Source organism: Grampus griseus (assembly GCF_964374135.1).
Source record: "Grampus griseus genome assembly, chromosome: 5".
NCBI classification, from domain to species: Eukaryota; Metazoa; Chordata; class Mammalia; order Artiodactyla; family Delphinidae; genus Grampus; species Grampus griseus.
The window spans coordinates 37,084,959-37,111,720 of record NC_138998.1 but is presented as its reverse complement, the minus strand read 5'-3'; the positions used below and the strand labels follow the sequence as shown (position 1 = coordinate 37,111,720).

General features: G+C 39.3%; 1 protein-coding gene and 1 pseudogene across 4 annotated transcripts in view; both read left to right on the top strand.

Moving 5' to 3' along the window:
- Nucleotides 1–1,303: 1,303 nt before the first annotated feature.
- VEPH1 (ventricular zone expressed PH domain containing 1) overlaps nucleotides 1,304–26,762 on the top strand; it is a gene marked incomplete at its 5' end in the record, with an annotated part of 209,297 nt that continues 183,838 nt past the window's right edge. For 2 of the 3 annotated variants that reach the window (XM_082655110.1, XM_082655109.1), the window contains one exon: nucleotides 1,319–1,456. In XM_082655110.1, the coding sequence (XP_082511236.1) occupies nucleotides 1,319–1,456 (138 nt within the window). Of the gene's footprint in view, nucleotides 1,457–26,762 lie in introns of all 3 variants that reach the window. The other variant, XM_082655111.1, reaches the window with a different exon arrangement.
- On the top strand, nucleotides 20,273–23,578 carry LOC309822650 (THAP domain-containing protein 7-like; annotated as a pseudogene). Its single transcript has 2 exons — nucleotides 20,273–20,280; nucleotides 22,638–23,578. The product of its transcript is annotated as a THAP domain-containing protein 7-like (transcript).

Here is a 26,762-nt window from a genome sequence, read left to right as displayed (position 1 = left end):
CTCACGGGGGGACACCCAAGGGAGCAGCAGACTTTCCCTTTTCACACTCATTCTGGGGAACACATTCAGACTGAAATGCTGGGCAGAATTGCTTATGTTACATAAATCAGTCTCAGCTCTCACTCTTGGAACAAGTGGCTGCATTTGTAAGTTACCTGTATGTATGAGGTGACTCCACTCTAATGTAAACTTGGGGGGAACCCACTGGCCTGAGATCAGGAGAAGAGCACTGCCACAGCTACTGTGAGGCCTCGAAGAAGTCTTAAACCTCCCTGGTTATGAAATGATTGCTAAGGTCTCTACCAGTGCAAACGGTCTACGGTTTTATTAGGCCCAGAAAGGAGCTGATGAGAATAATCAGTTATTTAATTGGTACCATTGCCTTACTCTCTGTGGGCTGTTAATCAAGTAAGAACTACAATGGGACTTTATTATTTCAACTTTGGGAATAGAGGGAGGATTGCCCGATCCTAAAACCCTTCCTCTTTAGCCTTCATTGCAGCGTTCTCACCTTCAAGCTCTGTGTTCAAGTTCACGCTCACGTTCTGTAGAGATTTATCTGGTCTCATACTCCCAGGCAGAGTTCTTTATTTCATAGCCATTTGTTTAGAGAGTACATAAGAATAGGGCACCTTCTGGACTGAGGTTCAGGAAGCTCCTGTTGTCAATACAGCCAAGAAGCCCCGCCAAGGAGGTAAGTGAAGCATTGGTTCCCACGTCCAGGAAACAGGCAGTGGGTCTAAAAGGTGTTTCCTGTGTTCTGTCTTCCTTTCATTGCCCTTTTCTGTTTGCTTCCCATGGGAATCTGTTTGGGGAAAATCTGGCAGGTATTGGGCATATTTGTTGCTGGTCCACTTGTTTCCTTGTGGCAGGGAGAGAAGGACAGGATATGGAAAGGATATAGAAAGGAGAAAAGTAGGGGATTTAAGCTGCTTTTTGAGGCTCAAATTAAATTCTGGAGAAATAGAATCATTTTTGACAGGACTTTTTGAGACAAAATAAGGAAAGAGTTCTTTTGAAGATCATCAAGCCAGAATCTGTGATTCCATGTACATTTCCAAATGTCTTTGTTTTCCTCTCTCTCTTCTGGGCACCAAGTTCACATTCTGAGCTCATGCCATCCTACTAAAGGCTATCTTGTGTCATTTGTTTCTCTTGCAGAGCGTGTCAAAGAAGACCTCAAAGTCTGGAGAAAAATGACCTTTCAAGGAATACGAAGTCTATGTCCTGCTACATGTTTTTGTCTCACTAACCTCTGGTGACTGAGACACATGGTCCTGGGCCTGCAGACAGTCCATTGATTATCAGACCCCTCAGCATGCATCAACTCTTCAGACTGGTCTTGGGACAAAAAGATCTTTCACGAGCCGGCGACCTCTTCTCCTTAGATGACTCTGAGATTGAAGACAGCCTGACAGAAGCCTTGGAGCAAATTAAAATCATTAGCTCATCTTCAGTAAGTAAACTCGTTCTTAGACTAGACCCCTGAAATGACCTATTCCGGAGCTAAATGACTGTACATATCCTGGGGAAAAAGATCTTTGCAGAGGAAAGAGGAAGGACCACTCATGTTGGTCTCTCTTAACCCTTCTCTGTGGTTTAGCTGGCATCTGAGAAATAATACCAGGGAAGTCTTTGACTTGGGGAGCACCCAGACCACCTTTTGCCCATTCACAGAGACCAGAACTCTGGAAATGGCAGACCAGAGTGGAATTCTCACTAAAGGCTGTCTAAAGGTTGTTTCTACATCCTTGAAATGACATGGAGAGGAGAGGGAGCAAATCTGCGGGAAAGCAGACCCACCGAGCTGCACAAGAGCAGCGCCTGAGATGGGGGTTAAATAATGAAAGAAGGCAAGGTGACACCTCCTGCCACACAGGTAATACGAGACCAGGACAGCTATCTCTCTGCTGCCAGAAGTGACAGTTGCCCAGGGCTTAATCACGCTGATTCTGTTTGCTTCTGTATAATCTCCATTTTTTGAACCTTTCCTTTGCTCCTTTTTCTACACGCCCCCCCACCCATTTAATTCAACTCACCCGTTATTAGCCCCCAGTATGATTAGACAAACTTAAAATCTCCATCAACCCTCCCATTCCTTCGCTTTTCCTCAGTGTCAAGATTATATATCCTGAAAGCACTTCTGAAAGAGAGCGTGTGTGGAGTGCCTGGCGTGGTCGGATGTTGACCTTCTTGACTGTGCTTGCAGGTTGGTCCCATTTCAAAGGCCAAGGCCACCAATTATCCCCTCCCATCCTCCCAGCTCGACAGTGTTTTTGCCAACACTTGGCACAAACACCCACCAGGCAAAGGAAAGAGACAGGACTCCAGCCATAAAATACTGAATAGCAAATATGTACATATTTCAGAGATAACAGCTTTCTTCCATGTCATAACGAAAAGATGCTTAAAAGGCATAGCAACCAGTGCTGCTTCCTCCTCAAATCTGTCAGCACGTTCTCTTGTTGGCTGCCATTAACGTGCCAAGTCTGCCCAGTGACAAGTGAAGTCACTGCCCAAACACTATTTTTTCCTCAGGTAATGTCTTTGACAGCAATTACGTGTCCAAAAAATTAATCAACTTAGTCTGACTCAGAAAACAAAGTATTCCTGGTACATTTCCGCTTTCTGGGTAGGATTTGTGTGCTATTTCCAGCAGTCCCTTCCTTCATACTCCTCTGGAAATAAACTGGCTGAATGTGCTACAGATGTTATCTAATCTAATGGAAAATATGTGTATGTATATCTAGGTATCTGTATCTATATTTCCCTGAAGCCTATTTCCACTAGAGGTCACTAGTGTCAGTGATTTCTTCTGTTTCCTCATCAATTGCTTTGTCTCACAGATGTCAAATTCAGAATTTCAGGACTGGTGAGTTCTATTATGTGTCCCCACTTTTAACCATTAAGGCTGGCATGTCCTTTGTCATCAAGAGCACTGTCCATACTTTAAGCCCTCCACTTAGCATCCCACGAGACAAGTAGGTCTGGAGAGCTGGTAGTTCTCTTGAGATCTACATCTACTAATTTCTGTCACATCCCATTTCTTCCATTCTCTATCTGTAACCATGGCACAGAGTAGATAGGTGGCAGAATGAAAAGAATAATTTTTTTTTAGAGGAAATCATGCCGATCATTCCAATTTTTAAATGCAGGGATCATGTTGATAGATCCAGTTTTGAAATTTGCTGATCAATCCTGGTTATAAACATGTCCCTGTTTGGCATTCCTTCCCAGCTCCCCTCCTTTAAAAGCCAGTTCAAGTTTCATTATTCCTGAAATGATTTCTAGTGGTTCTAGTTCTTAGTGGTTGCCTCTTTCTAAAAGGACTTAATTGCCCTTTTGCATTATACTTTTCTTATAGAAAGTCATCTATTCATATATCCTCAAGTGCAATCTCTACATGGGGGAATCCAGGATCTATGTTTTCAGCCTTCATATCTCTCGATGAATTTCAAGCTCGTACTAGTTGATATCCATCACCTCAGATTCAATATATCTAAATTAGAAGTTGTCACCTTTCTTCCAGTTATACTACCCTTTTCCTAGGTCTCCAGGTTTGAAACCTGGAGTCATTCTTGACCTCTTTCTCTCACTCTCGCCTTTTCCTGTAAATTCTGTAGGCACTGCCTGAGAAATGCCTCTCATCTGCTGCTTCCCTTCCCTTCCTGCTGCTATCACCTTGGCTTAGGCTCTCAAACTAATTGATATCCCTGCCTTTGGCCTTGCCTTTCTCTAGTTCAATCTACTAACAGTTACCAGCTTAAATTTCCTAAGCCAGGTTTTATTACATGTCTCTCCATTGTTCAGAGTGTATCCATGATGCCTCAATACCCATGACATTCAATGACCAAGGCCAGTGATCAGTCCCCTGGACGACCATGCCTACTCTATGGTTACTTCCCTGTTAGCTGCATCCCATCCTTCCCTTATAACCAAGATCAGATAAATATTCCTTCTTAGGTCTTTCCTAATGACCCTGGATCTCAGTAATCAATTCCACTTCTCAATTCCTCTTTGGAAACATAGAACTGGAAGGACCTTCTAAACTGTCTTGTCCAACTTCCTTACAGCACAGAAATCCCTTCTTTAGGATTCTCGACAAATAGGTGGCCTCTCCTTCTGTTTTTGCAATGATGGGGACATAGTACGTTTCTGATATTTTTTTCCTGCTCCACCATTTTCCTTTGGTAAATTGCCCCTTCCCATTGCCTGAAGCCTTCCTTGATGGGGCCTTGAGTCAAGGTTTTCTACTTTGCCTTTGACAGGGAGGGGGGAAGGCAGGAGTGGGGTCACCTGACCCAAGCTATGCCAATCAGATTTTCTTTCCCAGTAATTCTAGAAAAGAAATCAGCAAAGGGTGAGCTATCATGATGATGGTGTCCCAAAGAAACAGTCCTTGCTTCCTGTCCCTCTATGACTATAGCTGCCTCAGTCATTGTCTTTCTAAGGCTAGATACTACAAATTTCCCTTCAAATCTGCAAGCCACCTCATATCTTTTAATTATTTTATTTGTTTATTTTGCTACAGCTATCCAAACTTTTCCTGCTGCTTATGAACAAAGAATCCTAACTGTCAAAGAGATAGCTGTCTCACTGTTGGAAGTTCAAATCGTTAGTGTGTTCCTCCTTTTGGCCTAATAAAATCACAGTCTATGTATTTTCTTTCTACTATTCTTTGTTCTATTCTCTGCCCTCAACAATCAAGAGAATCTAACCTCTGTTCCTACAAGAAGAACTTTAAACATGTGCAGATAGGTATCAGGTCTCACCTCTGGCTTCTCTTCCCAGCTGAATATCCTTATGTTTTTCCAGGACAAAGAAGGGCCTGTAGCAGGGATAGTTTACAGCAGTCTCTGGTCTGGAAACTCAATTTTGTCAGTACATGAGAAATGCTATTTAAATCATGCTATCAGAAGTATGAAACAATGGTGACTTAGTGATTTATAATGAAAAGTATAACGTCTGTCAGAATTATTGTGTGTTCCATGCTATTCTCCCCGACTCTATTTACCCAGTCTTTCTCTAGACAAGGAATATTATTACTGATTAGGCGTCTTCCTCCTCTATTATAATCACATTTTAGCCCTACCTCCCGGAGATTGTATTTAACTTACCTGTAAAGTCACCCATGTATAGGTAGTGTCTTGCGTTAACCCTGTAGTTATTAGCTAATCCCACTCATACAAGTGGGGTTTTTTTGTTTGTTTAATCCTCAAAGGGCAATCTTTTTTCCAGATTTTTGGAGGATGCCTCTTTGTAGCCTATGTTCTCAGAATTTTGGTTACCCTCCTCTGGAATCTTTTAAATTTATTATTGTAATTTATCAATGCCTAATACTTGAACCAATTGCTTGGAACAGTTGCTGATTCTAGTCAGATACTCTGCTTCTAAAATTTCTTTTCAATAGTAACATCACACAATTGGCCACATTTATCCTTTGATGTGCCAAGACCCTCAGGTTAAATCAAGATTTGTAATTAGATAACCTGAAAAAATTTTTTAAGTATAGAATGTCACATTTTAACCATTGAAATAATATTCTTGTCTTTAGGCCCTCATTCCAGAATGTTTATACCTTTTAAAAAACCATGATTCTGTCCAATATATTAGTTATCATTCCCAGCTTTGCAGAATCTGAAAATTCAGTAAGCAAGCCTCTAATCCTTCCCCCAAAGTCACTCATAAAACAATCGAATGTTACTAGACTCTGCTCTGCAGTCCATGCCCTTTTTTTCCATCAGTTACTCTAAAACAGAGCTCGAAAATATTTTATCCTCAGGCTTGATTTGAGAAAGTGACTCCTCACTCGAAATTCTAAGTTCCCAAATATACCTTTAAGTTTTGTCTTTTCATTTCAAGTCTTATCTGGACTACATAGGCTCCCTCTTTCCAGACTATCCAGGTGAGACTCTCTCCCTATCCATTCAGCCTCTTCTCATACTCTCAGCACCACCTTTCCCACGATGCGCACCCATGCCTAATCAATCTACCCGTCTTCCAGTTCTCTTTAATTTTTTTAACAATAAAAAAATGTTAGGTACACAAAAATCACCAAATTTAAGAAATTAAATAAAATTGTTATCACCTGCATGTGTCTCTCTAACCCAATGCACCTCCCTTTCCTCTCTTAAGGAAACCAATATCCTGTTGTGGTACTTATCCATACGTGTTTTTATTTCTTTGCTACACATGCACGGCTCAAAAATGATTTATAGCTCTGTAGTTCATGTTTTTAAACTTTATATAAATAGTGTCATAAGTCTCAATGTTATGTTTTTGAGGTTTATCTATGTCGGTACATGTAGTTCCAGTTCTTTTGTTTTCAGTGAAATAGTGTATTCCATCACATGACTATGCCACAATTTATTTATGCAATCTTCTTTTGATGGACATTCACTATTTTAACAATGCTGCAGCGAACATTCTTATAATTAACAAGTTTGGCAAATGTGCTTGATATCTAGTGTACACAATCAGTAGTGAAACAACTAATTTTGGGGTTTTGTGTACTTTCAATTTTCTGATAAACCACCAAATTGCTCTCCAATGTGGTTTTACCAATTTACACTCCCATCAAACATGTACAGTATGAGAGTCCCAGTGGCTTTATTTCCTGATCAATGCTTGCTTTTATCAGATTTTTAAAGTGTCAGTTTAAGTGAAGCAGTGTCTGATTGTTATTTAAACTTTCACTCCTCTCATTATTATTATTATTTTTTTTGCGGTACGCGCGCCTCTCACTGCTGTGGCCTCTCCCGTTGTGGAGCACAGGCTCCGGACCCGCAGGCTCAGTGGCCATGGCTCACGGGCCCAGCCGCTCCGCGGCATGTGGGATCTTCCCGGACCGGGGCACGAACCCGCGTCCCCTGCATTGGCAGGCGGACTCTCAACCACTGCGCCACCAGGGAAGCCCTCACTCCTCTCATTATTAGGGAGTCTGACCATTTCTTCATACGTTTATTTGCTATTTGCCATTTGAGTTTTCTTTTAAGTAAAGCACCTCTTTATGGTTTGGGTTTTTTTTTTTTTCTTTCCATTTTTCTCTTGAGGTTTAAAAAGAATCTGTTCTTGTTAAAGGAGTTTTTTTGTATATTTTCTACAAAGCCTTTGTCACTTTGTGCATGTTGCATGTCTCTTACTCCAAATATAGCTTGCCTTTTTTTTTTTTTTTTCTTTTGCGGTACGCGGGCCTCTCACTGTTGTGGCCTCTCCCGTTGCGGAGCACAGGCTCCGGACGCGCAGGCTCAGCGGCCATGGCTCACGGGCCCAGATGCTCCGCGGCATGTGGGATCCTCCCGGACCGGGGCACGAACCCCTGTCCCCTGCATTGGCAGGTGGACTTTGAACCTCTGTGCCACCAGGGAAGCCCAGCTTGCCTTTTACTGTAACATCTTGATATCCGATAGGATGAGTGTCCCCAAACTCTTTCTTTAAAATTGTTTTGATTCATTTCTGTTCCTTAATAATTTTGTATTAAGCTTCTCAAGTTTCATGAATAATTCTGTCAGTATCTTGATTGAAATTTCATTATATCTATAGATTAATCTGAAGAAAATTAACATCTTTATGGTACTGTTTTCTTATCTGTAGATAATGTTCATCTGTCCATTTATTTAGATCTTCAATATCTTTCAATAAGGTTTTATGACTTTTTTTCTTAAGGCTCTTGAGTCTTATACATTCTTTAAAATTTATAAATATTTTATGCTTTTAGCTGAAGTTATAAATGGTACCCTTTTAAAAATTATATTTTTCAACTATTTTTGAGGTGATAATAGCATAAATGACACTTGTATAGTAATATTATGTCCAGTAAACTCCCTCAACTCTCTTATTACTTATAAATTTTTTCCATTTATTCAACAAATATTTATTAGGTACCTACTATGTTCCAGATGCTTCTATGCTGAGGACATAGGAGTAAGTAAAATAGACCAAAAAAAAAAAACCTCTGCCTTCATCCATTGAATTGGGTGAGGCAGAAAATTAAATAAATAAGGAAAATATGTAGTATATTAGAAGAGGATAAGTGCTATGTAGAAAAATAAAACGAAGAATGGGGACATAAAATTGGAGGTTTGAAATTTTAAGTAGAACAGACAAGGCAGGCCATACTAAGAAGCTGACATTTAAGCAAAACTTGAAGGAGATGAGGGAGCATTACCTGTGGATACCTTCAGGAAATCATTTCAGGTAGAGGAACCATAAAGTACAAAGGTCCTTAAGTTGAGGGCAGCCTAGAGTGTTTGAGGAACAGCAAGGAAGTCAGTGTGCTTGCAGCAGAGGGAGCAAAGTGGAAAGATCATAGGAGATCGGGTCAGAAGGAAAGGGCAGGCTGGATCATATTGGTCCTTGGGCAGAGAGCTGGAGAGTTCTGACCAGAGAAGTAATATGATCTGACTTTCCTTTTCCTGTTTTGAAAAGAGTCTGCAAAAAGGCAAAAGTGGAAACAGGGTGGCCAATTAACCTGCTTCTGCAATAACCCAGATATAAGAAGCAACAGAGACTCTTGGAGCAATAGAGGTGATAAGAAGTGTTCAGATTCTGGATATATTTTGAAAGTGGTACAAACAAGATTCATTAATATGGGTACAGCATGTAAAAAGAGAGAGAGAAAGGACTCGAAGATTTTTGGCCTGAAAAACTAGAATGATAAAATTGTTGTTAAGTAAAATGGAGAAGACGGGGAGGAACAGATGTGGGGGAGAGGTAGAAAGGAATCAAGAGTTCTTTGGACATGTAAAGTCTGAGCTGTCAGACATCTGAGCAGAGATATAGTGTAGATAGTTGGATATATGAGTCTGGGGTTGAGCAGAGAAGTCTGGGCTGGACATTTTAATGTTGGAACTCATCAGCCTTGAGACTGGATGGGATCACCAAGGAAGTGAGTGTAGACAGAGAAGAAGAAAGTCCAAAGGCTGAGTCCAGCGCACAAAGATCAAAAAGATGATGAAGGAGGACAAGTCAAGTACACTGAGAGAAGGGTCCAGTGAAAGAGGAAGAAAGTCAGAAGAGCATGATGTCTTGAGAGCCAGGTGGACACTATCAAGGACAGAGCGATGTCAAATGCTGCTGATAGGTCAAGTGATGTGAGGACTGAGAACTGACCATTATTTCAGCACATGAAGGTCATTGTGACTTGACAAAAACAGTATCATTGGGTAGAGAGGAGTGAAAACTGGATTGGAGTTCAAGACAGAATGGGAGGAGATTTGGAGAAAATGAGCCGTGACAACTCTGGGCATTTTCCTACCAAGAGGAACAGGGAAATGGAGTGGTAATTAGAAAGAATTAGGGAGTCCAAGAAAGGATTTTTTTAAGAAAAGAAAAGCACATTCTTTGGAATTTTTTATATATACAATCATTATCTTAAAATAATGATGGTTTTGTTTCTTCCTTCTCAATTCTTACGTCTTTTATTTGATTTCTCTGTCTCCTTGTCCTGACTAGCTCTCGAGAACAATGTTGAATACAATAGGAATAGCAGATACACTTTTTTCCTTCTTTAAAGGAAGCTTTCTGACTTTGCAATGTAAGTATAACGTCGTTTGCTCCAGGCTTTTGGTTAATATCTTTTGTCAGATTAAGGAGATTCCCTTTCATTTGTATTTTTCTAAGAACTGTTAAAGTTTATCAACTGCTTTTTCTAGATAATCCGATTTTCTCTTTTAATCTGTTAATGTGGTGAACTGCAGTAATAGATTTTTAAAATATAAAGCCATTGTTACACTCTTGGGATAAAATAAAATTTTACATTTATTTTAATATATTTCATGATTTGGTTTCATATTTTTAAAGGAGTTTTGGAACTGTAAGCTTGGCCTATAATTATCCTTTCTTCTACTAATTTTACCTGGCTTTGGTATCAAAGTATAAATACTAGTCTCATAAAACGAGTTGGGAAATATCTCCACATTTCTATTATATACAACAGTTTTATAAGGTGGTGATGATCTATTCCTTGATCTCACAAAACACCCTTGGGGCACCATGAGTTTGTTTGTTTGGTTTTCTGGGGTAGATTTCTGAGGTACTAATTCAATTTCTTTGAAGAAAATGGAAGGATTTTTGCTTCAGTCACTTTTGATAAAATATAATTTCTAGGAAATTGTACATCTTATCTGAGTTTTCAAATTGATTGGCATAAAAATGTTTGCATTATGTTGTGTGTGTTCTGCTGCATCTGTATTTAAATGCTCTTTTTCACTGATATTTTCTTTCATCAATATTTTTAGAATTTTGTCTTTTTTTAAAGCTTTTAGCATCTATATAGGATCTTTCTTTCTTATTAATTTCTTTCTTAATGTTTATGATTTTCCTCTTTATTCTTTCTCTGGTTGTATTCTGCTTTTTTTTTTTTTTTTTTTTTACTCATCTCCTGAGTTGTATGATTAGCTTATTGCTTTTTTTTACTTTCTTATTTTTTAATATAAGCACTTAAGATGATAGATTTCTTGCTAAGTACCACTTAGCTTTATCCTACAAGTTTTTGAGACATAGTATTTTCATTATAAATTCTAAATACTTTATTGATTGTGATTTCCTCTTTGACTCATAAGTAAGTTAGAAGGTTGTGCTTTAATGTCCCAAAGAATATTTGTAATCTTGTTGAGTTAAAATTTAACTGCATTGTAGTCAGAGAATGTTAACTGCATGATACCAATTGTTTGGAAATGGTTGACTTGCTTTGTAGCATAGTTTATGGCTAATCTGTGTACATAGTAATAGCTAATGCTTATGTAGCAGTTGCTTTGTTCCAGGAACTGTTCTAAGAGCTTATCACAAGTTAATATGCTTTTTCCTTTCTAAACTTTTGAGATAAATATACTAATATTACCCCCATTTTATAGACGAGGGAACTGAGAGACAGAGAGTTTAGTAATTTAACTTGTCCAAGATTATATAGCTAGTAAATTGTAGAGCCAAGAATCAAGTTCAGAGAGTTTGGCTTCAGAAACTGCTCTTAGCACCACACTATACTGCCTGCCTCTTTACATGTTTCATATGTGCCCAAGAAGAATGCGTATTTTCTAATCATTGAGCATAAGACATTAAGCTTGTCAATTAAAGAATTCTTATTAATTATATTGTTCAAATTTTCTATAGCCTTAATAAAATTGTTTTTGCTTGGACTGCCAATTGCTAAGAGAGGCATTTAAAAAATTTAAATTTCTATTTCTAGTCTCTTAGTAGTTACCTTTAAAATTTTAGCAAACATAGTCACTATATTTCATCAATTCTAAGATACTTTTCACATATCTATATCTCTGAAACAAGTATACATTTTATAATTGATTGAAATCTAACAGTTGCTATGGGCCAGGCAATAGGCATAATATAGTTGTCATTGCCCACGTATGCATGAACTTATCATAGCTTTGCATATTATTACCATTCCAACTGAAATATGTGCATTATTATTACCAATATTGAGCTAATATACATTTAAAATGTTTCAAAACTTCTAAATATAATGTGGCACTGAAACAAAAACTTATTAGCAATGCAGAAAGGCATGGAAAGAGAGGACCAGGGTATAAATTCTGTATTAATGAATGAAATATTCATCACTGGGGGAAAGATAGAAATTCCATCTTTTCTTGCAAAACAGTAACTGAGAACTTTATGGAACCTAAAACAAAACAAAATAAAAACACCTTTTTATTACTGAGGTATTTGTAAAAGATTGCCTATTAAAATATAGTAAGTAGTGCAACTGAAAGCAGAAGAAACAGGCAATTCCCTTAGAATAGATGAAAGAAATTTCAAAGAAACGAATTCGTGTCGTGCATAAGATTTTCTTTAAGGCATGATGTAACTCACAATTAAATGGCACATTTTTCTCTTTCTTCGTAATGGTAGGTCTTATAATTGACACCTTCTTACATCTGATAAATTATAATGAACGTCTAAAGTTATGCAATGGCTCTGTTCTCCTCCTATTACCACAAGGAAGTTGGAACACTTTAATACTCATCTTACATATTCTTAAGCAGCACTTTTATTCTACCTTGTTTAATGCCCTCAAAACTATTCTTTAAAATTACTGACTTGTTTTTTTAAATTCAGCCAATGCTTACTTTGAGCACCTAAGGTACTGTTTCTTTTCTCACCATTCTTTTTTTTTTTTTTATTCTCTTCCTCCTTTTTTTTTTCCTTTTGAATCCAAATTCCTACTTTCTGAAGTATACATTTTAAAGCCCCTTCAGTGAAGGCCTGTTAGTAATAAACCCTCTCAATGTTTGTTTTTCTGTTTTTCAGACTTTTTGTCTTTATTTTGCCCTTAATTTTGAATGATAATTACCTGGATATAGATTTCTAGATTTGTAGTCTTTTTATTCCTCAGTAATCTATACTATTGCTGTTGTGAAATCTGCTGTCAGTTTGTCATTCCTTTATGCATAATCTACTTTTTTCTATTTTAATATTTTCTCTGTGTCTTTGATGTTATAGGTTTTCACTATTATGTGTCTAGATGTGGTTTTATTTGTGTACTTCTACTTAATCCTCATTGTGTTTTGTGATTTTGAGTTTTATGCCTTTTATCAAACTTGGAAAGTTCTTAAATATTATATCAAATATTGCCTTTCCCATCTAATCTCTCCTTCTGGAAATCCTAATTATTTACTTATTTATGCATTCCAAAAATATGTTTTGAGTACCTACTATCTTCCAGCAATGTTTTTAGATATTGGGAATATAATGGGAAACAAAGCAGACAAAAAGAATTGCCCTCATATCCTTTATATTCTATCCTATTTTATTCATGTCTCTCTTTCTTTTTAATTGTGGTATAATTGACATATAACATTATGTTAGTTTCAGGTATACAACATAATGATTTGATATTTGTATGTATTGCAAAATGGTCACCACAATAGGTCTAGTTAACATCCATCACCATCAAAGTTACAAATTTTTCCCCTTGTGATGATAGTTAATAACACTGTATTGCATATTTGAAAGCTGCTGAGAGAGTAGATCTTAAAGGTTCTCATCACAGGAAAAAAATGTTTTGGAACTCTATGTCTCTTCATCTTTTATATTTTCCATCTCTATGTGATACTTTGTTTTTTCGTTTCCTCAGCTCTATATTCCAATCCACTGAGTATTTGGGGGTTGGAATTTGATTGCCATCCAAGTTTCATTTGGTTTCCATTCTAAGTTTCATTCGGTTCTTTTTGACATCTTTCGGGTCCTTTTTAAAGTGACTTGGTCTTTGTTCATAAAAATAATTTTCCTTTGGGGCTTCCTTGGTGGCGCAGTGGTTGAGAGTCCGCCAGCCGATACAGGGGACGCGGGTTCGTGCCCCGGTCCGGGAAGATCCCACATGCCGCAGAGCAGCTGGGCCCGTGAGCCACGGCCGGTGAGCCTGCGCGTCCGGAGCCTGTGCTCCGCAACGGGAGAGGCCACAACAGGGAGAGCCCCGCGTACTGCAAAAAAAAAATAATAATTTTCCTTTATACATTGAATCATTTTGAACATATAATTGCATAATTTGAGATCAATAATTCTATTACTTGAAATTTTTGAGTATCTAATCTGCTTATTAGAGACTTAGTTTCTTATTTCCTTGAGTGTTTTATAAATCTGAATTTTTTAGTTGTGTTTAAATAAGGATTTTACTTGTGTGAATACTGAATTGCTTGAGGGTTGAGTGTTTTATCCCTCAAAGCAGTTTTATACTTGCTTCTGCTGGGAACCCCAGTGATATTATCATCTCTGGGACAGCTTTTGGTTTTGTTGTTGTTGTTAGTGTCTTGAGTTTGGAGATTCTTGGAATGGTAAAATAAATGAGGTATGCATATAGGTGTGGTTTTTAAAGTGGAAAGAGTGATACAAATATAAAGGATTATCCGTATGGACGCCAATGTAGAATGTGACCATAACCGAGGAGTAACTATGTGGTCTTTTTTGTGCTGTATGTTATTTAGTGGTTATGGAATAAATGTATAAAAATTGTAACCAAAGAAGGCAATATCTGTAATTCTCTGTAAGTTATAAACCCAAGGCTGGCTTTTAGGGTTCTGGTATCCTTAAGAGAAATAATAAACATAGTAATAGCTAACCTTTATCTGTACTTACTATGTGCCACACACTGTTGTAAATCCTTTCCCTGTATGTTAGCTCATTTAATCCTCACAACTATGACTATAGGAGGTAAATATTAACAACATTCCAATTTTAAAGATTAGGCAACTGAGTTATAGAGAGATAAGTGATTGCCCAAGATTGCGGAGCTGATAAGACCAGAACATAGCTTTGAGCTTGGGCAGTCTGACCCAAGAGCCCATGCTCATAACCACTATGTTATACTGTCTCTAAAGGGGAAGAGAAATGGTCCATCCTTTGCCATAAGATGTCTCCCTTCTTCTCTCTCAAGCCTCTACTTTCATGCCAAATCCACTCTTCCCACCACTAACCATTTTATTTCAGAGGTTCCACATTCCCTTTTGCCAGTGGGCCATTCCCTGAAGAGTGCTTACAACATAGAGAAGGGTGACTGAAAGGTTAATGGATGGTGATGTGGAGGTGTGGTGTCTATGGCTGAGTGGGAGTTATCCATCCTGATAACTAGACCTGGAGCAGCACGATGCGTGGCTTTTTCATTGTCCTACTCCTCCATTTTGACATGCCCACCACTTTAGGATAAATTACTTTAAAATTGACAATGACCAGGTCACTGTGAGAATGAATCTCTAAACTCAGCTTGATGGGTTTGCTATTAAATAGATTTGGTCCTTGGAAGATATTCATTTTAATATGCATGGGTACTAACCCAATCTTGTGCTCAAGCATAAACACATACATGTGAACACATATATATTTCATAAGAACAGGGTGTTTCCTGGAATGTGAATCAGGAAAACCCTAACTTCAAAGCTGATTCTTCACCAAAAAGCTTTAAACTATTCAATTACATCATTAAAAGAATTAAAAAGGTTGGGTTTTTTTGTTTTTGTTTGTTTTGCTTTGTCTTTTTGAATATCTGCCGAAGGAAGCAGTTAACTACTAATTCAGGTTTTTCCCTTCACTGGAGGAAATCTCCTTTTTAGAAAATAAATTTTTCTTCATGTCATACATAGGAATTTGAATATATAAAATTTCCAGTTGAGAAATCTCTTTATTTTTAGTGAAGTGGTATGGAATAAGAAATTATTAGCTTCAAGAGGTTCACAGTAATAAGAAGGTTCCTAACTGGTGCACCTATACCTAATATATTAACATATCAGCTGAACTTACGACCAGTGTGAAGTGATTTATCCTTATGGACAGCTGCTCAACTTTGCTAGTTAGAAATCTTTGAATATATGCCTTTGGTTCAACAATCTCACTGACACTATCCTGTACACTCCAGTGTCATTCCAAGGCAGCTTTTTCAAAATTTCCTAAAAATTCAGTACTCTCTTAGCATGGAAGTTATTGAACCTTTGTGTTCATGAACCAAGACACATATATATGCCATGTGCTTTCATTGATTTGCACCTTCAACTTTTACTGAGGCTTGTTTCATCCAAATGAAAATCTCGTTGCTATTTGTTGTTAAATGATTGTTTAGGCATGGTTTAGTATGTTTCTCAAGGTCATGTATATAAGCTCTGTGGTAACTGGGTTCCAGGGACCCAATTTAAAATGCTCCAAGGGAGAAACAAAATCTTGGGTGAGGCCATTTCCTTTGACCAAGGACAGTTTTGGCAGGCAAACTTGGCTATGAACCAGCTGAGAAAATGAGTGTCTTTTTCCTAGCAGGGGATTTGGGCAGTGTAGCATAGCCTCCACTACAATCTACCCCTGGCACCATGTGAGTCCATTTGCTTTATGTAATCATTTCTTCCCATACGGAAGCAGCTTCTCGGAGATGCTGATTGATCTCTACCACTCCAGTTGGTATCAGTGCTGCAATTGGTACTCATCGTCTCAGTGGTAGGCTGAATAATGGTTCCCCAAAGATGTCCACATCTTAAACGCCAGAACCTATGGATTTTACCTTACATGGCAAAAGGGATTTTTCAGATGTAATATAGTTCAGGATCTTGACATGGGGAGATTGTTCTCTTTTATCTGGGTGGGCTTGGTATAATCACAAGGATCCTTGCAGTAGGGAGGCAAGAAAGTCAGAGGCAGAAGAAGGAGATGGAATGATGGAAGTGAGGTTGGAGTGATGTACTTTGAAGATGGAGGCTCATGGAGGCCATGAGTCAAGGAATGCACATAACTTGTAGAAACTAGAAAAGAAAAGGAATTGGATTCTCCCCTCAGAGCCTCCAGATGAACTATCCGTGCTTTAGCCCAATGAGACTCATTTTCAACTTTTTACCTCCAGAACTGTAAGAAAATTAATTTGTCAACACAAATTCTTGAGCCTCTAAATATGTGATAATTCATTACAGCAGCAACAAGAAAGCTGATATAGTCTTCCTCCTCCACCACCTATTCTAGATTCTCCTCACCTTCAGCTTGCACCTCTGCTGATTTAAGTTGCTTCTTAGTTAGGGGACTCAGATGCTTTTTCCTGAGGGATCTGAGACCCTGGTCTCCATGCCCTTCTTAGGCTGCGACTACTCCATTGTCCATTTACATCAAAATTGGGCAAGGGAGCGCCTACAGATGCCCCACTGTGTAACAGCAGCCCAACCTCCTCCTAATGCTGTGGCCAATTACCCTTGCCAGGATGGCAGCTCTTTTTGTTTTCTGCTGGTCTCTTGACTCGGGAACCTGGAGTGGCTGGGTTCCCAGGCTTGTGTATTCTACCCATAGTGAATTCAACACCATGCAATGGTCATTATTTTAGCATGTATGTATGTATATATATTGCTTCTTGGAGAATGGTGGCCCATTCATATAGAGTATCTGGCTGAGTTGCTCCTTCAAAAGCCTATTCTATTGCTCTGCTAGTCCAGCAGTTTCAGGTGGTATGTGGTAAGAACAAGTGATAGAATCCCATGATCATGTGCCGACTGCTGAACCTCCTTGCTGTAAAGTGGTTCTTTGCTCAGATACAATGTTTTGTGGGATCCTATGTCAGCAGATCACATACTCTGTGACCCCTTAAATAGTAGTTGAGGCTTAAGACCTGGGGGCAGGAAAGGCAAACTCAAACTCAATACCTATTCAATAGGTATTGATGTCTTTTCTGGAGTGGAAAGACCTAAAGCAAAAAAATTGCCATCAAATGATTCATTGGTTTTCTTGAGGGATAGTGCCATTTTGGGGGCTCAGCACTGACCTCTGTTTCCAGCAGACTGCACACTTAGGCAATGACAATAATAACAAGATCAACCTTGGTGAATAGGAGCTTATGCTGTTGGGTGATGCCTAGCTTATATCCCAAGGCTACTCCATTCATGCACCCGTTGGATCACACTGTAGTGGCTATGATAAAGCTGATGTCATCTAAGCCATTCTATCCACTTGTTTTTTTAGTGCCTCTTCTGTGGTTAATGCTCTCATGGGCATTAAAATGGGATAAACAAGATATCTACACTTTGTGCCAAATTCCATGTATCAAACCACATGTTTCTTGCTCAGAGTTCCTTATCTCTGATCTCTCAATCTTCCTTCTTCCAGGCCCTTGGCCATTCGGCCAAGCCATCTGCCACCACTCATGATTCTTAGCTCTTACCTGTACGTTCCTTTTTCCATACAAAGTTAATGACCAAGTGCACAGCCTGAAGCTCTGTCCATTGGGAGAATTTTCTCTTATTGTTGTCATTCAAGGTCTACTTCTAACTAGGTCTACACTGTAACAGCAGTCAAATTTTGACTTCCATCCACATACTGAGCTAACCCATCAGTAGTCCAAGTTCAGATGTTTTCCTACTCTGTCAGCAGATCATAAGGGAACCTGCCATATGACTGTGTCCTGGAGGTGTCATTTCTATAGTAGTAGATGACATAGGAGTCTAGGCTACCTGTTCACACAGCTTATTTGTGCCTTCTGGCTTTGTTTGTGTCTAACCCAAGATGTGCCACTTCCTAGCAAAATAACTGAACTCCAAAAGTTAAGAAAAAACAAAATCATAGTACAAAATAAAATGACATATTAAGATCAAATATATCTATCATATCATTTCATCTAAATGGTCAAACTTGTCTGTTATAAGAAAGACTTTTAGATGGGATCACAAGGCAAAAGCTAGCAAACAAGAGACATATATTAAATAAAATGATTTAGAAAATGTAAAAATAAAAAGATGAAAAACAATAATTTACTTGATTAAAGTACATGTTAAAATTAATTCAAATTAAAGCAAATCCTTTTGATATTTACAGCAAAACCATATGCCACATATTCAAAACTAATATGAGTTTATTATTATTTTTTGTACCATGCCAAATTACCAAATAAAGCACATGAAATGACACTTTGAGACAAAGTCAACACTGAGTCAAAATTAATCCTCTTTGCTGAAAATTCTGAGAAGCAGTTTGTCCACATATCTGCTAAAGCAGGGCCCTCTGTTCTCAAATGAAGATCTGTGAACTCTGCATGTAATCCCACCATGTTTAAAAAAGAGTGGATATATGTATATGTATAACTGATTCACTTTGCTGTACAGCAGAAACTAACACAACATTGTAAATCAACTATACGCCAATAAAAATTAATTTTAAAAAAGTGCTGACAGAATGATTTGGAATCATATGATCAAGTACTACCTTCTTATTTTTGTATAACCTATATACTAGGCATATCTTCAGCTATTAAGAAGCATTGAATAATGACTACTAAATTGTTTTATACAAAGTTATATTAACAGCCATTCATTTAATGTAAATCAATGTAAAAGTATGTAAAAGAAATGTTAAAAATAAGAAAATGATGCTAGGAAAATGCAAACCAAAAGAAAGAACTCATGATCTTTATATCAGACAAGGAAAAACATATGCCAAAAACACTAAATGAGACAAAGAAAGGAAATTTTTACGACAAAGGATTTGGTTCACAAGTTATAAAGATTAAGAATATCTATGCATCAAATTATATAGCAACAATATTCATAAAATGAAAACTTTAGGAGATACCAGGAAAAAAAGATAAGATACATTAGTTGTAGGAAATTTTAATTCACTTCTCTTGGGCCATAATACATGAAAGTAAAAAAATTTAAGTAAGGCTATAAGAAAGATCTTCCAAAATCTTTTTATGAAATTGTCATAAAGTTGGTATGAAACCTGACAAAGACAAATCCCTCAAATATTGATGTAAAATTATTAAATAAAATATTAATAAACCAAACCCAGTAGCACATTAAAAAATTAATTTCCCAGGATGCAATAGGATATATTCCAGGAATGCAAAGATAACTGACATTAGGAAATCTGTGTCTATAATTTATCATATTAATAGATCTAAGGGCAAAAATAATATATCTATAAATTCTAAAAAGGCATTTAATGAAATTCATTATCCATTCTTGATTAAAAGATAAATTCAATAAAACAGGAATAGATTGGTACTTTCTTAACATTATAAAAAAACAGCATAATGCTGTTTATGCTGTTTCTTAACATTATAAAATATATCTTAACATTACAAAAAAACAGCATAATACTTACTAGAGAAATTCTAGGAGTATTTTCCTTAAAGTTAGGAACTGTACAAGACTTTCTAGTATAATGTAATTCTTTTACATTTTTCTAGAGATTCTAGCCAAAACAATTAATAAGATAAAATTAGCAAAAAGTTTAAAAAGGAGGAGGTAAAATTGCCATCTTTTGCAAATAACATGAGAACATAACTGGAAATCCAAGAGGATCAACTGAAAACACTCTAACATTAAAAGAATTCAGTGAATTGGTAGGGTGTTAAATTAGTGTTCAGAAATTGGTGGATTTTATATAACAATAACCAGTTAGTGGAAATAGTCACCAAGAAGAACCAATTTAGAATGTCAACAGAAAGATAAAGTATCTAGATATATAAATAATCTGCATGAATAAATGTGCATGCTCTAGATTAAGAAATCTTTAAAATCTTTCTGAGGGACACAAAAGTGGACCTGAAAAGTAGAGAGGCATGCTGTATTCTTACATAGGAAACTCAGCATCATAAATATGTCAGTTATCCCTAAATTAGTTGAAATATTTTAATAAAAACATCATCAGAAATTTTCTTTCTGAACTAGGCAAGATGATTCTATAGCTCCTCTGTGTAGCAGCAGTAGTACTCACAGTAGTGACAATAACAACCAAGAAAAAATATAAAACAGAAGAGTAATGGAGAGACACCAATCTACTTCCACTTATAGGAATTTGTTCTATGCACATGCTCCTGTAAGTGTGAAGTAACTTGCATATGAAGTTAGACAATGCAACATTTTTCATAATTCCAAAGACTGGAAACTGCCTAAATGTTCATCAATAGGGGGCAAATTAAATACACTATGGTACCTCCTTACATTGGTATACTATCCTACCATAAACGTGAATGGCGAAACTCTTCATATGTTAGTTTGAAAAGATCTCCAAGATTCAGTATGAAGTGAGAAAGCAAGATGCAGATGTGTATGTCCATTTTGCTACCATTTGTGTGTAAAATAAGGAGTGGGGGAGTATTTATGTATATGCACGTATGTATGTGTATCATGTATTTCTCTACGTACATATGTACATTTGCTTGAATATGTATATAAAGTCTTTGTAAGGATACACAAGAAAGTAATAACTTGGTTCTTTGTGGGAGGGTAATGAGTAGGGGAAAAGGGAGACTTTTTTATTTCCTATTTTTTAAATTAAATTTTAAATTAAGATTCATAAATATATTTTTTCACATAATTAAATTCTGAAAATTAGTGCCAACAAAATCTTCTTTCCTATTCAATTAAAACCAGTGAGAATATTATGCTTAGTGAAATAAGTCAGAGAAATACAAATACTATATGATATCACTTATATGTGGAATCTAAAAAAATAATACAAATGAATGTATACAAGACAGAAACAAACTCACAAACATAGAAAACAAACTTGTGGATATCAAAGGGGAGAGGGAAGAAGGGAGGGACAAATCAGGGGTATGGGATTAACAGATATAAATCACTATATATAAAACAGATAAGCAACAAGGATTTACTATATAGCATTATACCCATTATCTTATAATAACCTATAATGGAATATAATCTGCAAAAATACTGAACCACTATGCTGTACACCTGAAACTAACACACCTGAAACTAACATAATATTTGTATATTGTGATATATATATCAACTATACTTCAATTTTTTACAAATTAAATAAATGAATAAAACTAATGAACCTTTACTGGGCATCAACTATGTACCAGGTACGATTATATGTTCCGGAAGCACTGTGGTACACAATTTCCTCCTCTTCTTGGAGTCCAGAGAGCTTAGAGAAAATGTTACGGAGCAATCATATTAACCATCTTAGCATTTACAGTTGGAATACAGGCTTCCTTCTGTCTATGGTATTGGTTCTGTTGCATCTGATTTTATGTATATTCCCTTTATTACATAAAGTAACCAATATGATGCTGCTTCATATTTGAAGATGATGCCATTAAAATAACTGCTTTTTACAAGAACAATTATGGCCAAAGATAGTGATTTTAGCCCAATGGTGTTCTCTGTTATTTTTCTCCCCTAAGGATGGTTTCGGTTTTTCTGTTGCTGCAGAGATTTTTGGAAAAGTCAGCATCACTTATTTGCCCTCTAATATTCCATTTTTCTCTATGACTTGGCTCTGTAAGTACCTATTGGCTATATAGGTTCTGGCACAAGTAATAAGTCTGCTGCATTAAAATTAAAAATACACTCACCAACAAAGGAGAAAGGTAAAAGAAAATATAATAAACAGTCCACCAAACCAAGTGATGTTCATTCTAGGAATATGCTGATGGATTAATATCCGGAAATTTCATACTGTATGATAACGTAACACTTCACATCCATAAGCCAGGTAAGGAAAAAAATGCTTGGTTACCTCTATAGATGCTGAAAGGACATGAAAAAAATTAAAACAAATATTTAAACTTTCAAAATAGAAAGTGGTGCATCTATATGATTTAAAACACAGTATTTTCTTGCTTTTGGCCATAAAATTGTATATATCAAAAATCAGGAACTAAAACCAGAAACTAAACCGCATTCTTTCTTTTATCCTTTTTATGTGAAATAGCTTAGGAAATTCTAGCTGACACAATAAGCCGTGAGATATATAAAAGGTACAGATACAATACAGAAATCTTTCTAGTAAACCCAAGAGAATGACCAGAAAAAATACTACAATTAAGAAGGCTAGAGGGCTTCCCTGGTGGCGCAGTGGTTGAGAATCTGCCTGCCAATGCAGGGGACATGGGTTTGAGCCCTGGTCCGGGAAAATCCCACATGCTGCAGAGCAACTAAGCCCGTGCACCACAACTACTGAGCCCATGTGCCACAACTACTGAAGCCCACGCGCCTAGAGCCTGTGCTCCGCAACAAGAGAAGCCACCGCAATGACAAGCCTGTGCACCGCAAGGAAGAGTAGCCCCCGCTCGCGGCAACCACAGAAAGCCTGCCCTCAGCAATGAAGACCCAACGCAGCCAAAAATAACGTAAATAAAATTAATAAATTTTTTTAAAAAAAGAAGACAAGCTAAACGGCTCGGTATCACACCTCGCCAGACTTCAGCGCAGCAATGGTGAAACCACGTCCCATCACTGCTCCGTGCAGGGAAGTGTACGTGGGACACATGCGAGACGTGCAACCGTGGCATCTCCTTCCACAGGCTTCCCAAGAAGGACAACCAGAGGCGAGGCTCGTGGCTGGCCAACTACCAGCGCCTGGACCCCAGTGGCCAGGCCTATGGGACCCGGCACCCGAGTACATCTGCTTCAAACACTTTGAGGAGAACTGCTTTGAACTGGTGAGAATCAGTGGGTATCACAGGCTGAAGGAGGGAGCAGTTCCCACAATATCTGAGTGCTTCTCCAAGTTCCGCCCAACGACCAGGAGCCAGGGGCACAGTTACCCACCTGGACCTCCTAAAGTCAGCCAGCTCCCGCCACGCAGTAAGCACTGCTCCGAGGGCCAAGGGCCCACAATGCCAACTTCTCCGCCTCCACCTCCTGACGTCACCTGCCTTCCGGCGGAAGAGGCGTCAGCCCCTGCCGCTTTGCCTACCTCCCCCACTGAGAGGCTGGAGGCTCGCCTCAGTAGCGCCTTCTCAGACCTCTTGGGTCCCCTGGGCGCCCAGGCAGATGAAGCGGGCCGCAGCACTGATCCGGCACCCAAGCGGGAACCGGCAGCCGTCGCCTCCGGAGCCGAGGACCGCCTCCCCCTCGGCCTGCGTGCTGCGCCTCCCGCCACCCGCCGGAGCCTCCATCCAGAATGAGCCCAGCGACCGGGTGGGCAGCGGCCTGCTCTGGAAGCGGCGGGCTGAGGCCGCACCTGACGCCCTGGACAAGGCCCAGCGCCAGCTGCAGGCCTGCAAGCGGCGGGAGCAGAGGCTGACCAAGCTGCAGCAGGGGCGGCGCGGGAGAAGAGGGCCCAGGCGGCTGCCCGCCGGACTCTGCAGGAGCATGCGCAGGACTTTGCCATGCAGCTAAGCCGCAGCATGGCCTGAGCGAGGGGCTGCCCGTCCGGGTCCAGCCTCTGCCAAACTCAGAATCCTCCTGGAGAGGGACCTGACCTGAGCTGCGTTCACCAGACCTGCCAGATGCCAAAATAAATGGGATTCTAGAAGGAAGCTCTGCTCTCTGGCTCAGCTCCCCACTCACCACCAGGCCTGTCTCATCGGAAAAACCCAAGAATGACGATTACTGACCTCCTGAGGCTGCTATGCTTGGCAAGTAGTGAGGGCCCTACAATGACCTTTCTGGTCCTTGGAGGGCAGGGATGAGGCCTGTGGGGAGCAGGGGGACAGGCACGTGGGCAGCCATCCTGGCCTCGACCTGTGTCCTCATTTTCCTTCAGTTCAGCTGGAATGTGGAAGGCCTCCCCTCACCTGTGGTCATCAGGTAAGTGTGTGAGGTGACGTACAGCACACGTGACCTCTGCCTCTTGGGCCTCGGCCACAACGGCCCCAAGAGCACCACTGAATTCTTTCTAGTCCTGGAAACAGCCACACAGTGTTGTGAAATTTGCTTTTGGGGGCCCTCGGAGTACAACTTCATTGATTCACATTGTGCCTGGGAGAGTGGAACGGCCATTACAGGAGGCGGACGCAGAGCAGGGTTCGCAGGTGGTTCCCGAGCCCAAACTCTGAGGCCAGCTGAGGCGCATCTTGCACCGCCGGCTGCTAGCTTGCAGGTGGCTACAGGTGAACTCCCCTCGCCTCAGGGCCACCCGGTCACCAGCACACGGCACCCGGGACTCTTCAGCAAGGCCTGAGGAGTGGCAGGTGCTGCATTTACGCGGGGCACAACCAGAGGCAGGAAACGAACTCTAAGGCCCAGAAGGTAGACCATCTTTCCCTAAAGTGGCTTCCTGGCAGCTGGGGCAGAAGGGCGCTTGTTCCCAGAAGGGAGGCAGAGTGGTGGCTTCTGCACTGGGCTGGACTCTCAGCACCTTCTGCCGGGACAGGGAAGGACCCGGTGGGGTGGCCTGCCCTCGCTTTCCCGGCCCAGGCAGGAGCCTCCAGTGCAGCCCAGGAGCAAGGCAGCCACAGAGGGGCTGGGAGAGCCGGCTCCAGCCCCCCAGGGCTCCGCTCCGGTGGGGAGAGGCCGGAAGTCGGCCTGCATTCCTCCCACCGGCCTTCCAACTACCTGGCGGGGGCACCCCCGGTAGGGGTGGGGAGCTGCTGGCATGAACAGAGAACCAGGCAAGACTGGCTGATCCTGAGGCCTCTGGTGGCACGGCCAGGCCTCAGCTCCAGGAGACCGCGGACTGGAACCCACCAGTTGGGACTGTGGCAAGGTTTGTGTGTAGGTAGCACTGCTGTGGCTTTAATGGAGCAAGCCTATGACAAATACTTACGAGAGACAAAAAAAAAAAAAAAATTGAACAAGTAAACAGAAGAGACAGCCCTGAATTAGAACCTGATATACACATAAAACAATAACTAGGAGATGCATTATTCAGTGAATAATGATGGGAAAATTAGATGAGCTAATTCATAGAAAATGAACATCTTTACTTACTTCCATAAATGCCAGATAGACTCAAGAGCTAAGTGAATGGTTAAAAGATTAATTTCTAAAATACTAAACATTAAATGTTGTTGAGTTGTTTTTTTAATGTAGAAAAAATACAGGTAAATTTTTAAAAAATATTTATTTATTTATTTGGCTGTGCCGGATCTTAGTTGTGGCATGCAGGATTTTCGTTACCACGTGCGGGATCTTTTAGTTGCAGCATGTGAACTCTTAGTTGTGGCATGTGAGATCTAGTTCCCTGACCAGGGATCAAACCTGGGCTCCCTGCATTGGGAGTGTGGAGTCCTGGCCACTGGACCACCAGGGAAGTCTCCAGGTAAATTTTTATTAAACCTTTGAATAAAGAAAACATGAAGTTAATAAAAAGCTATTAAAGGAATCACAAAGAAAGGGAGGGAGGGAGGGAGGGAGGAAGGAAGGAGTGCATGTAGATGGAGATTTGTATGAGCATAGAGTACATCTGTCAAATACGTGAGAAATTGGTGAGCATGGTTTCCCCAGGGAAGGGAACTGACGTGAAGGGAAGACTAACTTTTCAGTGTAAATCTTTTCCTTGTGTCTTTTGTATTTTTGTACCATGTCCATGTATTATCTTTTCAAAAAACTAAATAATTTAACTAACTTTAATTTCCAATTTAAAAAAGGAGAAACAATAAAGTCCCCAAAGACTGATAGATTTGGCTATCTAAAACCTTAGCATGTCAATAAGAGCAGCAAAACAACTAAAAATAATGTAACAAGGGTACATATTCACAACCAATATGCCAAAGGTTGACATAATATCCTTAATAGAAAAAGATATTATTTCACCAAAGAAGGACCCCCCCCAAAAAAAATGAAGTCATTTAAGGAAAAATAGACATAAGATACAGTGGGCAATTCCCAAAGGAGGAAATACAAATGACAAATAAAACGTGTGAAAATATTCAACCTTACTTCTGATCAAGAAATTCCAAGGAAAACAGCAATGAGATACTGTTTTTCACCGATCAAATTAGCAAAAATTGAAAATACTGTGTTCTTGCAAAGGTACAGTGGGCAGAGCTCGCTTTAACCCAACTGATGGGAGTATAAATCAGTAAGACCTTTCTGGAAAATAGTTTGGCAGTATGTATCATGAGCCTTAAAATGTTCCTGAGTTTTGTCTCAGAAATTTCCACTTCTGGTGAATCTGGACTATACATAATCTGCAGCATGGAGAGGGCTTCACGCGTAAGATATTTACTGCAACATTAGTTGTAAGAGTAGAAAAAAGATCAAGCTAGAGCCTGCAGTTGGACAGGAAAGCCCCACCACTTCCTGGCTCTAATGGCACATGACGGTGCAAGAGTCTAAGCTCTTCCCTGCTCTGTTTTGTGTTCAGTTTTACCAATCCACCACACAGAGTTCACAGGCCGATTTTCCAAGTTAAAGTGATGGACCTATTTTTCACATTTAGATTTTTTGAAGGGTCATATTACCTCTCCATAAAGATCATTAGGTATTTGAGGAAGAATTAAAATAGGAGAATGGAAGGAAATTTGGTTGGGGAGAGCTACAATGGACTTGGTAGTTATTTGAATTGAAAAGGAAGAGATGAAATGATAAGTTCTGTTATGTGCAGAAAGAGAGAGAACACTCCTGAGGGGAAATTGGCGAGTAATTTGAAACATT